At 46.1% G+C, this 16,164-nt stretch overlaps 1 protein-coding gene and 3 long non-coding RNA genes across 4 annotated transcripts; 3 read left to right on the forward strand and 1 right to left on the reverse strand.

Moving 5' to 3' along the window:
• Positions 1-1,492: 1,492 nt before the first annotated feature.
• Positions 1,493-2,897, forward strand: LOC120706621. Its single transcript, XR_005688378.1, has 2 exons — positions 1,493-2,493; positions 2,672-2,897. It is a non-coding gene; the product is annotated as an uncharacterized LOC120706621 (long non-coding RNA).
• A 2,097-nt stretch (positions 2,898-4,994) lies between these two features.
• On the forward strand, positions 4,995-6,675 carry LOC120706622. Its single transcript, XR_005688379.1, has 2 exons — positions 4,995-5,357; positions 6,264-6,675. It is a non-coding gene; the product is annotated as an uncharacterized LOC120706622 (long non-coding RNA).
• A 917-nt stretch (positions 6,676-7,592) lies between these two features.
• LOC120706624 lies at positions 7,593-8,720 on the reverse strand. The gene is made up of 2 exons (XR_005688380.1): positions 8,487-8,720; positions 7,593-7,855 (listed from the first exon to the last, which is right to left on the reverse strand). It is a non-coding gene; the product is annotated as an uncharacterized LOC120706624 (long non-coding RNA).
• Positions 8,721-13,935: 5,215 nt separating this feature from the next.
• Positions 13,936-14,499, forward strand: LOC120706625 (calvin cycle protein CP12-2, chloroplastic-like). Its single transcript, XM_039991308.1, has one exon. It carries the CDS (start codon positions 14,013-14,015, stop codon positions 14,385-14,387), a length of 375 nt encoding a protein of 124 aa, XP_039847242.1. The 5' UTR covers positions 13,936-14,012; the 3' UTR covers positions 14,388-14,499.
• The last annotated feature ends 1,665 nt before the right edge of the window (positions 14,500-16,164 follow it).

The following is a 16,164-nucleotide window of genomic DNA, read 5'->3' on the forward strand; positions in this document are numbered from 1 at the left end:
ACTTAAATCTTCGAAACCCTAGAGCGCTGCGATGGCGGCAGCAGAACAGATGTGTTCTCGAGCAAGAGAGAAGGTGGAGGTGCTACAGGGAATGTGCCAGTGGAGAGGAAGATAGAGATATTTATAACTCGTGCCTAAAGGCAGAATGAGAATTTGGTACTCTATTTGTTTGGAAAACGGAGATTCGTTTAAACGTTGGCAATCATGACTGGAGTTAATTTCGGAGCAAAACAAATTACTCCGAAACTGGGGGGCTTGTGTTGACACCGTTTTTTGACACGTGTCAAAGAAGGTGATTTTTGTGGAGGGAAGGTGGCCGATTTGGAAGAAACCACAAGATGCACCGGATTGGAATCGGCCGATGGAGTGCGTCCGATGGGCCAGAAGAATATGCTTTGAAGATGCTGATCCACTAGCTCTGGTATCCGGCCGATGGAGAGTTGCCGATGAAATCAAGGAAAGAGAAGAGGATCCGGACTCTACGAAAATCTTGATGATTCGGTTGTAATATTTTAAGTAGTTTATCTTTTAAATAGTCTTTTCTTTAGGGTCAAGTAATGTTTGCCGTAATCAGCTAGGACTTGATAGCGCTAGGCTATATTTACCAGTTGTAAGGGACCGGAAAAACTTGATACACATCCAATACAACAAACTTTACAATTCCTTTGCACTTTTTCGGCGACTTCGCCTTTTGTCTTCTTTTTTCGACGAGTTCTTTCAAGTTGATCAAGGACGTCTCACATTCGAGCGACTTGATTTGCTGGTGAGTTTTTGTTTTACCGAGTATATTTGAGCTTTAGCTACCGGGCGCGTCGCTGTGGCTTCGTTCAAATCTATTCAAAAGTTATCGAGTTTATCTAGGCTTTGACTTCCGGGCGCATCGCTATCGTCTCGTCTATATTTATTCACCAATCATCAATATCGGCTAAATTTGTAGGTTTTTCTATGCTTTTTGTCCATTATCACATCTAAAAACATACTAGATCGGCTTTAGATTTTGGAGTGATAACTTTGTTATGTCAAGAGCCGTTTTAGATCTGTTTTTAGCTTCGCATCATCTAAGTTACACATTCATAGCTTAGATCTTGTCATACATATACGATCGGCTGTCCAAAAGCCGGTTTTGTCGTTTAGTGTATCGGCTGATCCTGCCGATACGCTCGTTCACTAAGCGCTTGCATTTAATATCTTTTTGTCGTCTATAGTATTGGCAAAGATTGCCGATACACCCATCTGAGAGATATTCAGAATCCCAGCCGATACGTTCTCGAATTTGACTTTGTTTTTCTCCCTTGTCAATTACAGGTCAAATTGACTGGCACGCTTGATTGACTTTCCGTGACTCGGCGAACACTTGCCCTCGGATTCCAGTGTGTTGATTTTTGCGTCAACACAATATTATTATTTAAGCAAATTATTGTTCATATATAAATAATATATTGTTATTAATTAGGAAAATTAATGTTTCTGTTATTTTCATACTAATAGTTATACTTGGATAAACAGAGTTTATAACACTATTCGAATAGAGTAAGTAGTTTGATAAGTATATATTATTTGCTGAGGATATACGCCATGTTATCACAGTTATGATTGTTTGATTTTTTTAATGAGTTCCTAGTTCTTACCAAATTATAATATCATGAGTTTTGTTATAGTTTGCCCACCTATTAGCATTGTTTATGAACTGGTCTTATTTATTTGCTCTTTTTGGGTCACTCGATGTATCTGAACTTTCATTCGGTTAATTTGTGAGAATCAAAACTGTGCTACTGTGACTTTTGGAGTTTGGCATACTATCCTAGTATTTTCAGCTTATCACCAACATATCACCAACAGAGTTAAGTATATTGCGGTCATGTTTGATGTCATTGGTTATACAACTGTGTATCCTCTGTTTGGTTTAAGCGCATTGTCATTCTTGGTCCAAGTACTTTAAATAGGAAAAGTATTGCTATTAGTTAGGCAAATTACTGCTATTACTTAAGCTAATTATTATTTTTAGATAAGCAAATTACTGTTCTTCAATTTAAATTAATATGCAAAGTATTATTCCTTTAGCAGCAGCTGCGCCCTATGTTGTTTATGTTAACATAGCCTTCTTTTTTATTTTATGAGTTCATTAAACCACTAGCAACAGTTTTCTACTGCTAGTTTAAGGTCAAAATAACAGTAGTTTTCTTTTGCCAGACATTCAAACATGCATAATGGGAAACGACTTTGGCTGATCTATTTTGATCTGGGCAACATAGTTGTTCAGTGTCAGTGTAACAGCCTTCGCAAAAGGGTGAATCTAGTTGCAATGTATACCTTTGTTCAAGTCATTTGCTAGCCCTTTGTTGCATTGTTCGTAACCTTTCTTTTACTAGACTTTTTACTTTGCAAATGCATATTTTGTGGGGGTGAAGCAATGGGGGGAACTTGACGTTCATTGATAGTGCAAATAGGCCTCAGCTTGTGCAGGGGTTTAAAGTGCTTTCCATCCGGCTTAAGGTTAGTGTTCGAAATGTGCTTGAGTACTGCTTGTGTTTACATTATGCTGCAATGTAAACATATCGTTGCATGTTACCATATGGGGGTTTATCATGTGTGGTTTGTGGAGCATGTTTTTTCCCTTAAGCAAAGTTCGCTTAGATGTACTGTCCTGACTTTTTACTATTCTGTTTCTTAGATCGCCACTATGCAGCAGTGAAGGTGCAGCTGAACCACGATTTGATTTCTGGCCAGCTCGGTAGTGGTTGCAGTAGCTTCAACTTTTAGTCCATGCAACAGAGGAGGCAATCATGATTCTTGTCTGTTGACTCCGAATGTTTAGAATTTAGATGGGTGAAAATGCCTATGTACATGTTGCTAATTTGATTATAGTTTTTCAAAACTTTGCTTATGAGATCCTAAAAGTTGCTTTTTCACTGAAACCGTTGAGTTGAACTGCCAGTATTAACATGATAGAAAACATCCAGAAGCAACTAAATTCGGGAGTGGGCAGTGAGCTGGCGGCCAGCAGTGACGTACTGCATCCTTATGGTGCTCAACTCTCTACTTGGGGAAAAAGTCAGCTGGTAGCAGCTGTTTTTTGCCAAAAAGGGGAAAAGACAGTGATTGTTGTGACTTTCTCAAAATGGAGCGGCCGTATGGAGAGACTAAATTGCAGCCGGCTGTAAATTAGCTAAGTCTTATATATGACTATCATGCCAAAGCTTTCAGGATAGCTTGCTTGTTGTACGCCAAGCTCAGGGTTGGGCCAACAAGCCTATCATCAGAACTTCGGAAGTATTATCTATATAATTATTAGGAATAAGTCCAATTTACCTCCCTAAACTTGTCATGAAGTCTGGAACCGCCCCCCCCCCCCCAATTGCAAAACCAGAAATCATCCCCCCCTCAACTCTTCAAATCGGGCAAATAACCCCCCTCGCTGGTTTTCAATGTGGTTTTCGCTGACGTGGCAGGTGGGGCCCACATGTCATCCTCTCCTCTCTATTTCTCTCATCCCATGCCTCCCTTCCTACAATGCCGCCGGCCTCTGCTCTTGCTGGCCACGCCGACCGGCGCCGCTGCCGCCCATCAACACCGCTACCGCCCTCGCCACCAGCCGCCACCCACCCCCACGCCACGCCGCCGGGCCATTGCGCCGAGCCGGCCGGCGCGGGAGCAGCCGGTGCGCAAATCCGACCGCCGCCGTCCTGAAGAGAGGGGGGAGAGAGAGAGAGAGAGAGATGGGACGTCAGGATCCAACCGCCTGGACGCGGCAGCACTCGTCCCCTGGCCGGAATCGACTCCGGCGGCAGCGGATCGAGATCCCAGCACGAAATCGAGGAGAGCGGAATCGGGGGCGGCGGCGCTCATCCCGGCATGATTTGAGCCGGCAGCGGCTCCGATTCCGCCCGGACCACCTCTTCCCCGCCACGGATCGAGCAGCAGCAAGGCGATGTGTGCTCCCCTGCCCGGCAGGGAGAGGAAGGAGCTCAAGGGCCGCACGCCATGGTCGGAGCTCGAGGGCCTCCGCCATGGCCAGAGTTCAAGACCCGCGCGGCATGGCCAAAGCTCGAGGGCCGCCGCCATGGCCGAAGCTCGAGGGCGGCTTGCGAGGCAGCGTGGCTCGGCGGCATAGCGCCTTGTGCGGCGCGGCGTGCGGGTGGATGGCGGCTGGCAGTAAGGACGGCAGCGGCGGTGGTCGGCGGCGGCGGGCGGCAGTGGCGGTGGTCGGCGGCGGCGGGTGGTAGCAACAGAGGTGGGGGTGGCCGGCAAGAGCAGAGATGAGGCCGCCGGCGCTGCAGGAAGAGAGGCAGGGCAGGAGAGAGAGAGAGGAGAGGATGACATGTGGGGCCCGCGGGCTGACACGTGGGGCCGACCTGCCACATCAGCAAAAACCACCGTGAAAACCAGTCAGGGGGTTATTTGCCCGGTTTCAAAAGTTAAGGGGGAAATGATTTCTGGTTTTGCAGTTTATGGGGGTTTTCCGAACTCCTTGACAAGTTTAGGGGGGTAAATTGGACTTATTCCTAATTATTACTCTGTACAAGTTAATCTTTCATTAATATCAAAATGTTATATTTTTACAAGTTATTTTTTCATTAATATCAAAATGTTATGTAACAAAAAAGTAAAAAAAAATATTTGTTGTTTTCCAAAAATAGAATTTATCTATTGTCGCCTATATGAAATTTTGTGACATGTCCATCGAAATTGATTTTTTTTTCTGTGTCATAAACTTTCTACAATTCTTTATGAACATTTGCACCATTTTTTGAGGAATCAGAGAGCGTAATAACACCTTCAAAAGAGATGTAAGCATTGCATACGTTTCATGTCGGCCGTAGACGACACAAGTTTTGTCGTCTGTCTCACTATAAATTTTTGAAATGGGCAGCATGATATTTGTTACGAGCTCTTTTACGATGTTTGGAAATACTTACTAACGCCTCGCAACACCTCCCAACACCTGAGCAAAATAACTTTTTGGTTGATTTTATTCACCCGGGGGCGTATGATCATTGCACATCCTCAAATAAAGGCAGTCGCCCAGCGCCCGTTCCATGGACGACGCTCGCATGCCGCCGACACCTTGCCCTCGCCCTCGCCTGGCGATCGCCGGGCGCCTCCTGGACATCGCGCCTCCGTCCCTCCAGCAGGCCTACCTTCCCTCCGGGCTACTCTGGCCGGCCTCGAGGACGCCGCCTCCCTCCGCGCTCCCTGTGGCCTCCTCGATCCAGCACGCTTGCCTCCCTTCACTGCTCCGGCCGGCGTCGAGGACGTCGCCTCCCTCCGAGTTGCTGCCGGCCTCCACAAGCCGCCAGAGCACCGCCGTCTGACCACCCGGCGATCGACCGGCCCCCAGTCCCCTGCACCATCACCTGGTACGCTTTTGTGAAAGGGTGATTGATGAGCTGCAGCTTTTATTTTACTGCTATCCACTAGCTACTGTATACAGCTTGTTGCCATGCTTCTTCTCTGCTGTCCTTTAGCTCCTCTGATTTTTCTGTTGTATGTTACTAGAATTCTTATCTAAGTGGCCATTGTATATAAGATCTTCATGTTCTAATTTAATCTGCATTCATGTGGCAACAAATTTTGGGAGGACTGGTGGCTAGGGCAGCAGCCCCTGAAGCAACAGTTTCCTGATCTTTATAGAATAGTTAGAAGAAAGAACCAAACCGTGTCATCTGCGTTAAGTAGCATGTCTTTGAATGTCTCTTTCAGAAGAGCTTTGGTAGGAGATAAGCTCAGATTGTGGACCAAACTAGTCTCATTAATTGTGCAGGTGGATTTGGTTGAAGCAGAGGATCAATTTGTATGGAAAATAAGTAAAAATTCAGTCTTCTCAGTAAGATCAATGTACAGGGAGTTAATGCAAGACAATAGTGTCCCTGAGAATCTCATCTCTTGGAAGATAAAAGTTCCACTTAAAATTAAAATTTTCGTGTGGTACTTAAAGAAAGGGGTAGTTCTCACAAAAGACAACTTGGCTAAGAGGAAATGGAAAGGGGATAAAAAAAATGTTGTTTCTGCAGTGCTCATGAATCCATAAAACATTTGTTTTTTGATTGTCATGTAGCAAAGTTTGTCTGGAATGCTGTTTTTTTTTAACTTTTGGCATTGGTCCTCCTAGCAGTATCACCAATCTGCTAGGACCTTGGCTTAGTGCTTTTCCCTTGAAAATCAGAAAACAACTACTAATAGGTGCAACAGCTATGTGCTAGGCCATTTGGTTAAGCTGAAATGAAGTTGTGTTTCAACGAAGGTGTCCTAACTCTTATTTGCAGGTACTCTTCAGGGGGACATACTGGGCAAGGTTTTGGTCGTGGTTATCTGAAGAGGAAGCGATGCAACTAGTGAAGAGCAATTGTCAGCGTTTGGAAGGAGTGGTAATGGAACTCTACACCAAGTGGGGATGGAGCTTTAGTAACAGAATAGAGTTATAATTTATCAGGCTAATATTTTGCAGTCTGAGTTCAGGTTGTGGTTATGTTTGAGCTTTTGTTTTAGCAGCCTACGTGCTGTTTGTGTGCTAGTTGGTCAGACCAATAGCATTCAGTGATGTTTGGGTGTGAGCTGTTGCTCCGACAGCCTGCGTGCTGTGGTTTCGCTTGTTGGCTGTAGTCATTCGTTTGTGAATGATCAAGGACGGGATTATTCATTAATCTAAAAAAAGATGTGGCAACAAATTTTTTTTTACATATGATCCAGTGAGGGGCTTCTTGATGGACTGGCGGAGCTAGCTTGGTTTTGTCATTGCTTTCCCAGATGTCCGATCTGCATTGCTGCCGTAACATGTTCAGGGTGTAAAAGTTTTGAGCTGGAGTCAAATTTTGTAATGCCATTTAACTTGATGCTTATCAGTTGGAAGTGGTGCACCGTGCAATCTATGTAGTTCCGGGATGCAGAGGCAGCTGAGCTTCTCGGCGATGCCCAAGTCGCTCTGATCCTGTGAAGAACACTGAACAAGTGACACACCAAGAAAAATATTTTCTTTCAGTTTGATCCAATTTTGTATTTCATCATTTTGATGTCAAGCATAAACACGGTGCCTTATGCTATGAGGCTAGCAATGCCGCAAACAACCGTGAAAAGTTCAGAACTCTGATCGTCTGACAAGATTGGTTTTTGTTTGCCCTTGCATATTACATGGGCTTTCTGAATTCTGGTCCCTTATTCAGTGAGAACTGTCAAACGCGGAATCACTCGATTACATATCCATTTTGTTCAGTTTTATCCATAATCAGTGGAATGAAAACGCATGTAATCGTCCTGACATTTGCAAAGCGCCTGTTTCTGCTATGTGCCACATGGCAGCCCAAATTCCCTAGTAATATTTCCAGCCATTACAGGTCTGAAAAGTAATGAATCAGCAGAATTATGGAACCCAATCAGGTTCCATGACCGGTCTGAAAAGTAATGAATCAGCAGAATTACAGAACCCAATCAGGTTCCATAGCCGTCCTCAACCTCCCATGGCTGGCCATTGCAGGTGCGGAACATCTCGAGCGATCTGTTCACCGGACAGTTCAGAAACAAACAACCCAAATTTGTTTGCAGTATATGTTTGAGCATCTCTCGTCAACATCATCTCCAAATGCCACGCAAGCTTAGAATTGTTCAATCATGCAAACAGCAATTCAAGCATGTGGATTTCAAAAACAAACGGCCCAAATTTGTTCAAACATTGTTTCCACATGATTCTTTAACCACCTTACAACTATAAAAATTGAAGTCCAAAACTGAACTACTTCAAGTCATTTACATGCATAGAAAATGCTACCATGAACAGAAAGTTGCCAAGCAATACATCTTTAACCATTCAGGCCTTGAAGCATAACATTTTTCTTCCTAAGATGTTGCAGCAGTTGTGCCCAATCTGGAAAAAAAGATATGAAGTTGGTGTCATTCAGTGATGGATCATAACCAAACCTCTAGGTGATATATACTACAAACATGCCGACTTCGAAGAGCATTCCAGGGTAAGCCAAATATGAATCTGATTATCATGAGGGATTATACAAGGGCTTAAGTTTGGTTGCAGATTATGTAGATTACAAGATGATATTCAACTGAATTACCATATTAATTTAGAACCTTAATGATGTCCAAAAACATGTTCAAACGAGAAAGTTCGTAGAAAATCATAGTATAAGTAGTTTAGGGTACTAAGATATGACATTTAAAAAAATCACAATTGCAACTACAGATTACAAATAGGCTTATCAATGAAACTAACTTACCAGTACAGATAAAAAAAATGACAAGTGTGAAACTAACTTGCCACATATTTGAGAGCAACAAGCTTATCAATTTCAGGCATGCATAAAACTGATTACTACACACAGGCTGATGTTTAATCATGTTCAGACACATCCTGAAAACTGATAACTAGACACATGGTTCTATGAAAACAGGTTGTAAAACAAAAAATAATAATACTGAGCATTCAAGCGATCATTCAGCAGCCTATTACACACAGTAAATCATGATAAAACTAGTAGTCTCACTTCAATGCAAACTTCATGATAGCCAAGGATCAAACTGGAACACCGAAATGAGAAGCAGAGGAAATTAAGCTTGCTTTCAAGCTGCCCTTGCAGGAGCAGGGGGCCTCCATGTACGCCTCGTCACCTTCCTCCTGGCAGATTCTGCACTCCACCATGACACCATTCTTGGCCTTGCCCACGCCCAGCTGAGCATCTTGAGGAACATAGGAGGGATCGGTCCGATCGTAGCCGGCCGTCGTACACTACGGGACACGCGTACTTTGCCGAGTGTTACAGACACTCGGCAAAGGCCGAAAAACACTCGGCAAAGACCGAAAAATACTCGGCAAGGGCAACTTCTTTGCCGAGTGTAGCACTCGGCGAAGTGCACACGGCCTTTCTTCTACCGGCGAAGCCGGCTTTGCCCAGTGTCTTTTCTCGGGCACTTGGCAAACCTTTGCCGTGTGCCAAACCGCACTCAGCAAAAAAAGTTGAAACGGGACGGACGAACAGGCAAACTGGCGAACGGAACGGGCGAATGGGACGAACGGGACGGCCGAACGGGACGGGTCGAAAACTTTGCCGAGTGCCAGGCGCGTGGCACTCGGCAAAGATTCAAACTTCGCCGAGTGCCAAGCTAGCAGCACTCGGCGAAGTTTCGAGCTTTGCCTAGTGCTGCCACACTGGCACTCGGCGAAGTTTGGGTCTTTGCCGAGTGCCACGCGTCTGGCACTCGGCAAAGTTTCAAAATTCGCCGAGTGCCTAAGTAAATGCTCTCGGTGAACCCTTTTTCTAGTAAATAGAAAAATAAATAGTTGCTTTGCCGAGTGTCTGGGTAAAAACACTCGGCAAAGGTTGCTGTTTTTTATTTATTCTGTTTATTGTGAAATAACCACATTCATCATCACAACTACAACATATATACATTCCAGACATTTAATACAGCATATATAAGGCACGTCCATCACAAATATCACATAATAACACAAATATCTCACGCTACATCGCACGAATATCACAAATAGCACAAGTCCAACATCGATGCCATAATTTTAACTTCTAACAAGCACAAGTCCAACAAATTAAACAAGTCTAGTCCAACAAGCACAAGTCTATAGAATAAATACCATGAACAACTCTAAATCAGCTAGGTGGCCACTGCGACGCCGCCGGTGCCGGTGAATTCTCGTCCGGAGGCTCATTTGACCCCCAATGGATTGATTCTGCAAAAAAAAATGGACATAGGATTACATCTTGAGAAAATTGTAAGAGTTCATTTCCCTCTTGATAGTATGACATTGCTAAACTCAATTTGAAAAGATAAAATATTAAATGAATAGCCATTTTTCAACTTTCATATCCTTGACTTAGCTCATGTATATATCAGCAGTGATACCTTCTAATCATTCTTATTAAAGCATATGTCATTAATCAACCAACCACTAAGTGAGTCTAGATTTTCTTTCAGATATAGCACATGATATATTGACATAAAGTATCTCAAAATTTGAATATGTATGTGCAAGCAAAGTAAATGTATATATCATACTCACAGGAGTGCCTGTAGCGCCAGATGGAGGAAAGATAGAATGAGTGGCTAGCGGTGGCAGCGGTGGGGGAGGCCAGGGCATCGTTGGCGGCGGTTGATTGTTGATTGTCGCGCCAAGACCTTGGAGGTATGAGAACATGGTCTGCATCTGTTGTTGCATAGCCTGTCGCTCAGCAAGAAGCACCTACTCTATCCTCTGCCGCTCCTGCATCCGCTCTTCCTGCCACCTGCGCTCTTGCTCCTGCCGCTCCCGAACACGTCACGGGCGGCACCGGGGGCAGGAATAGTTGCACCGAGGCGGGGTCGCGGCGCACCGGGGGCGGGGGCGGGGACCGATCGCTCCGGGGGTGGGGACGCACGCCGGGGACGGGCACCAGGGCGCTCCCGGGGCGGGGTCGGGCGCCGGGGGTGCGGCGCGGCGCTTCGGGGGCGGGGACGCACGTCGGGGACGGGTAACGGGGCGCTCCGGAGGTGGGGTCGCGCGCCGGGGGCGAGGCGCGGCGCTTCGGGGGTGGGGAGGGGCGCGCGGGGGCCGGGCCGAGCTCCTCCTCCTCCGGCGGCTTTGAGGCGGCAGCGCTCGGGGGCGGTTCGCGCCGGGAACGGGCACCGGAGCGCTCGGGGGCGGGTACCGGGGCGCCGGGGGCCGGGCCGAGCTCCTCCTCCTCCGGCTTGGCAGCGGCGGCGCTCCGGGGGCGCGGCGCACTGGGGCCCGGGCCGGGGACGAGCCGGGTCCCGGGGACGCCGCTGTCGGGGCGGGGAGGCGGCGTCGGGGGCCGGTCGGGCGTCGGCGTCAGGAGCCCGCGCGGCCTATGGGACGGGGATGTGGACGCGGCCTCCGAGGCGGGAATGTGGACGCAGCGTCGTCATCGGGCGCGGACTCCGAGGCGTCGTCGGGAGGGCGGGCGCGGCCTTCGGGGCGGGGCGGGAAGGCGGCGCGGGTGCGGTGGCGGGGGCGGGGGGCGGGGTGCAGCGGCAGGGGCGGCGGCGCGGTGCGGCGGCGGCGGCAGCGCGGCCGGGAGGTGGCGCGGGTCCTGCGGCGGGGGCGGGGTGCGGCGGCCGTGCGTCTGTTGTGTGTGTGTGCGCGCGTGTGTGGGCGCCGCGACTAAGTGTCGCTGACTTTGCCGAGTGCCCCGATCTGGCACTCGGCAAAGAGAAAGTTCGCCGAGTGCCAGATCTGGGCACTCGGCAAAGTCAGCTTTTGCCGAGTGCCCTGACCGGACACTCGCATACTAAACTTTTGCCGAGTGCCCTGACAGGACACTCGGCAAAGTGGCCTTTCTGAATTTGTTTTCAGAAATTTATTTGAATACAATTTAAAATTTCACAAATTTCTTCAAATAATGGAAAATTTCATTGCCCATTCCACACAACAATTCTTACTCATGCTTTACCGAAACTTTTTTCCATTATTTCAATCACTATTATTAGATATATTTCAATTTATATGAACTAATTCATTACATTTCAAAAAAAATAAAAATTACAAAACAAATTTGAAAAATAACCAAAATTTAACATGAACCAATTTATGCAGTCTATTGCATATACAAAAAAATTATCATGCTACAACAAAAAATGTAATTATTTCATGCACTTTTAGTTCAAATTCAATTTAAATACTCTAGTTCGGAAAAAAAATTAAAAATTGTCAAATGAATTCAAAAAATCACCAAAATTTAATATTACACAATTCTTCATATCTTATGACTACAAAAAAAAATAGCAAGTAAAACTCCAACTCAAACATCACTCTGACTCAAAATCTCAAAGAATCCTTTTGAGTTCTCTGAAACTTCTTCGGAGATTCCTCGTTTCGTAAACTACATACATGACAACTTTTCCAAAACCATTTCAAATTTTTACCATAGATTTCCTGTATGAAGCCATGATGTCATGACAAATTTCAAGAATTTTTGATTACTTTTGAATTTTATAAATTAAAAACCAATTTGTCCATAGCGCACTTTGTCCCGTTTCAGGATCAAGATGTTCAACTTTCCCATTCAATTGTTTGAAAATGTCTCAAATTAGACTAAATAACATAAAAATCATTTTTCCATTCATTATAGTTTATTTATACTATATTTTGCAGTTCAAAATTGTATTATCCCCAAAATATCCTTTTAATCAAATAAATTAACTAAATATAGTAAACATAACAAAAAATGTACCAAATTCTAATATGCAGTGTTTTGTATAGTATAGTAGCTAAGAAAAAAGTTTGGACTGTGTTGGAGAAATTTTTTTTGTTATTTCGCCAAGAGCTAAAGAGGACACTCGGCAAAGAGTTTGAATGCCGAGTGCCACGATAATTGCACTCGGCATTAACAAATCTTTGCCGAGTGCCCCAACCTGGCACTCGGCAAACGATAACGGTAACGGTCTTCGCAACGGTGTAACTTTCGTGGCAACCGGGTGGCAACGGGGTAACGGTCGCGTGCGGCGCATGTGATAGTCTTTGCCGAGTGCCCGTTGCGTGGCACTCGGAAAAGAGGTGTTTGCCGAGTGTCCCCTTGCGGGCACTCGGCAAACAATAACGGCCGTGACAGGTAACGGGTGCGGCGGGCGTGTGCGGCGCACACGTGAGGCTTGTGCCGAGTGCTGCCCGCGTGGCACTCGGCAAAGGTGCGTTTGCCGAGTGTCTGTAATCAGGCACTCGGCAAAGCCAATCTTTGCCGAGTGTCGACTTTTTGCCAAGTGCCTTTTTGTAGGCACTCGGCAATTTGTAACTTTGCCGAGTGCTCGATATCTTGCACTCGGCAAACGTCGGGTTTCCGGTAGTGGTAGAAGGCTCGGCGCCGGCGAGCGACTCGCGAATGGCGACCTCCTCAACCACACCACCTCCGCATCGCCCTCGTCCTCTCCCCCGACGCGTCCACGCCCTCACCCGCATCGGTGCCTCCCGCCGCGCCCTTGCCCTCCTTCCTGCGAGTTACCCCGCCCTTCTGCCCCGCCGCCGGCCGCCTGCGATCGTCTTGACGGTGCGGCCAAGGAAGTCGGCGGTGAGGCGGTCGGCGGACGCCTGGCGAGCGCCATGGCGGTGGACTGACGGCGACGGCGCGGGCGGCATCGGAGGAGATCGGAGGAGATAATGACGAACCCTAGCGATATTGAATATGATCATTTTTTTTGCTTAAAACAAAGGCATATTCATCTCAGACTGAAATCACGCACCCTAAATATTATTTCTATAATTGTGAATTTCCTATGATACCCTTGATTGAAAAAATAACTATTTAAAAGAAATTATCATAAATTTTTAATCCTCTTAATTTTGGAGGCATTGAGAGTCGTTACGGCACATATGGACCCACCAACCATAGACATATCTAACGCCTCCCGAAGATTCCTCGTTGACGCCTCCCAACATCCACCCTCAATTGGACCCACAAATTATAGACACATGAAATGTCTCCTAACACCTCTCCAAACATTATAAAATTTCTCATTAGTTATATTTAACTGATCCTTACAAAGGAAGGGCATCCGGATCCTCATTAAACCAAACTGATTTAAACAGAACTGGTCTGCTAGCCTGGCCATTACATTACATAGCTTACCTCATTACACAGCTTCCACGCACAATATCTCAGATATTTGATGCACCTGAAAACGAGTTTTTTTGGCCGCATCGAATTCGTTCCTACGTACAGAAGGCACAATATATCAGATGTTTGAGTCATGTACAAGCAATGAACATCGTGTTCTACACGAACTTTACAAGCGTAAACGCCGCGCAACTGTTGCGCACTGCACCAGCACTACTGCAAAAGATCTTCCCCAACCCAAAATTCAGACTTCCCCTTCAAATATCTCAAACGCAGCGACGTGTACCACAACGAGTGGCCGAAAGGCGATAAGAAACGAGTGCACATGAAAGCGCTACCCTTTGACGAGCAAAGCACTATATAAACCTCATCTCACAAATCTCCAACGCAACGCCTCGTACAGTTCATCAAGTAAATCCACATCAGATCACACACAAGCTAGCTGCAAAAATGGCGTCGACGGTGGCGAGCCTCTCTACCCCGGCGACGGCCTTCGCGGCCGCGGACGTGGACCCGAGGAGGAAGGCCGCCGAAGGCCGCGTCTGGTTCCCCGTGGCGCGCCGCGGCAGCTTCGCGGTGAGGTCGAGCGGGCCGGGGACGCCGCCGGGGATCTCCGACAAGGTGTCGGAGAGCATCAAGAAGGCGGAGGAGACGTGCGCGGACGAGAAGGTCTCCGGGGAGTGCGCGGCGGCGTGGGACGAGGTGGAGGAGCTCAGCGCCGCGGCGAGCCACGCCCGGGACAAGCTCAAGGACAGCAGCGACCCGCTCGAGAACTACTGCAAGGAGAACCCCGAGACCGACGAGTGCCGCATCTACGACAACTAGAGCAAGCCTGCTGTATATATCGATCTGTGTATCAGCAATCAAAGACGTTAAATTTGTTATAGATATAGATAATTAATAAAGGAATAAAGAATATTTGACCGCGGGTCATACATAGACGTCACTACAAGAAATTATTTAATCTATGACAAACAAATTTGTCACAAATTATTAAAAAAACATCATAAAAAGCACCTATGATCGTGACGATTTCGGATAACGTTATGGATTGAGCGTCACAAATTAAATTGAGCGACGTTTTTCTGTAATCATTACAGATTACCACGATATACGACGTTTCTAAACCGTCACAAAACGACCCAAAGCCCATTTAATCTAATCCAAACCTAATATCTATGACAAAAATAAACATCACAGATGTTATCGTAGATAATGTCACGTGCTCAATCATCAATGATATGGACATTGACGTGGCATCTGACTTGGATGATGAAGTGGCGGCTAACGTGGCTGATGACGTGGTGGCTGACATGGCAGGTGACGTGGCATGTGATGTCAGTCCCACAGTTTAGTTTTGAAAGAGCCCAATTCAGAGTGAGACTAATATCAACCCAACATTCATTATTAGCAAACCAGATTTAGTTTTATACACAGTCCATATATCATATATTGATAGATGCATGAACGACGTGGCGAGAGATGCATGAACAAGCGTGCTCTCGGCACGGAGGAACGAGGAGGAAGAAGAAGATAAGATTGATCTGACCTCTTCCACGCAAAGGAATCTTCACATTCATGCCTACGGAAGAGCTCAGATATAACCGAAAAAATCAAAAGAGTCGCCAGGTAACCAACAATCCTCTCCTAGTGCCTCTGCCCCTTCGCGTGGAGCCGGTGCTTGGAGATGGGCTCATCCTACGTGACTGCCACCTAGGCCCCCGCATGCGCCTTGCATTCCTATTTATGTTCCACTGGAGTCTGAGCGGTAAAAAACAATTGGCAGAAACATTTTTTTATTTTTTATAAGTTTATCATCTCTCCCACCTCCTTCGACTCTGACAAGTGAGTCTAGCGGAAGGGTATGGCGGGTCCGATCCAGATGAGAAACGTTTTTAAAAATTTTCGTTCTTTACAATATAGATATAATATGACGACTTTTTTTTGCCTTAAATAATAAGGGTGAGTTTGGTAGGCTCCAGGAACGACTCTTGGAGCAATTTTTGCTGAAGCTGTATCCAAAGAAAAAAGAATGGCTCTTGAGTAGAAGCAGTTGAGGAGCCGTTTTGTTTTTGAATTGGGGAGGTGGAGCCATCCGTGCGGCTCCTACCGTAGGTCTTCCAGTTCATTATGAAAACTAGGAAGAATAGCACGCTTCGCCGCGCCCAACAGGCAGGTAGGAACAGGGTGGAACCCATCGCTTGTCTATTGAAGTTGGCTTGAGTTGGTTCTGCCTTGCGCCTGAAATAATTTAATTTAGACTGTTTACTTCCTACATGATACTACCATATGTTTGGAAGAAAAAAGGAAAGAGAAAGGATATATATAAGAAAAGTAGAAAAGAGAGAACTGATTGGATAAACTATCATATGCACTAAATGAAGGCCCATTTGGCCAATGCCTGGTCAATACTATGTTGAAGCGTGAACACTGATGACAGTTATGTGCTTAATCTGCTACTTGCTGATCAATTCTTAGAAAATAAGCAATTGTACATTTAGCTTGGATCAGGCCATTTTGCACAGCATATGCATGCAGCTTAGCCAGCAAATGCTTATGCAAGCATGTAGTTTAGTCATTCCAAGATATGTTAAAAACAGAA

Source organism: Panicum virgatum, chromosome 5K, assembly GCF_016808335.1.
Source record: "Panicum virgatum strain AP13 chromosome 5K, P.virgatum_v5, whole genome shotgun sequence".
Classification (NCBI taxonomy): domain Eukaryota; kingdom Viridiplantae; phylum Streptophyta; class Magnoliopsida; order Poales; family Poaceae; genus Panicum; species Panicum virgatum.

Excerpts from the sequence above, each read along its gene's own strand:
- LOC120706625 (XM_039991308.1), top strand. The coding sequence starts at position 14,013 with ATGGCGTCGACGGTGGCGAGCCTCTCTACCCCGGCGACGGCCTTCGCG.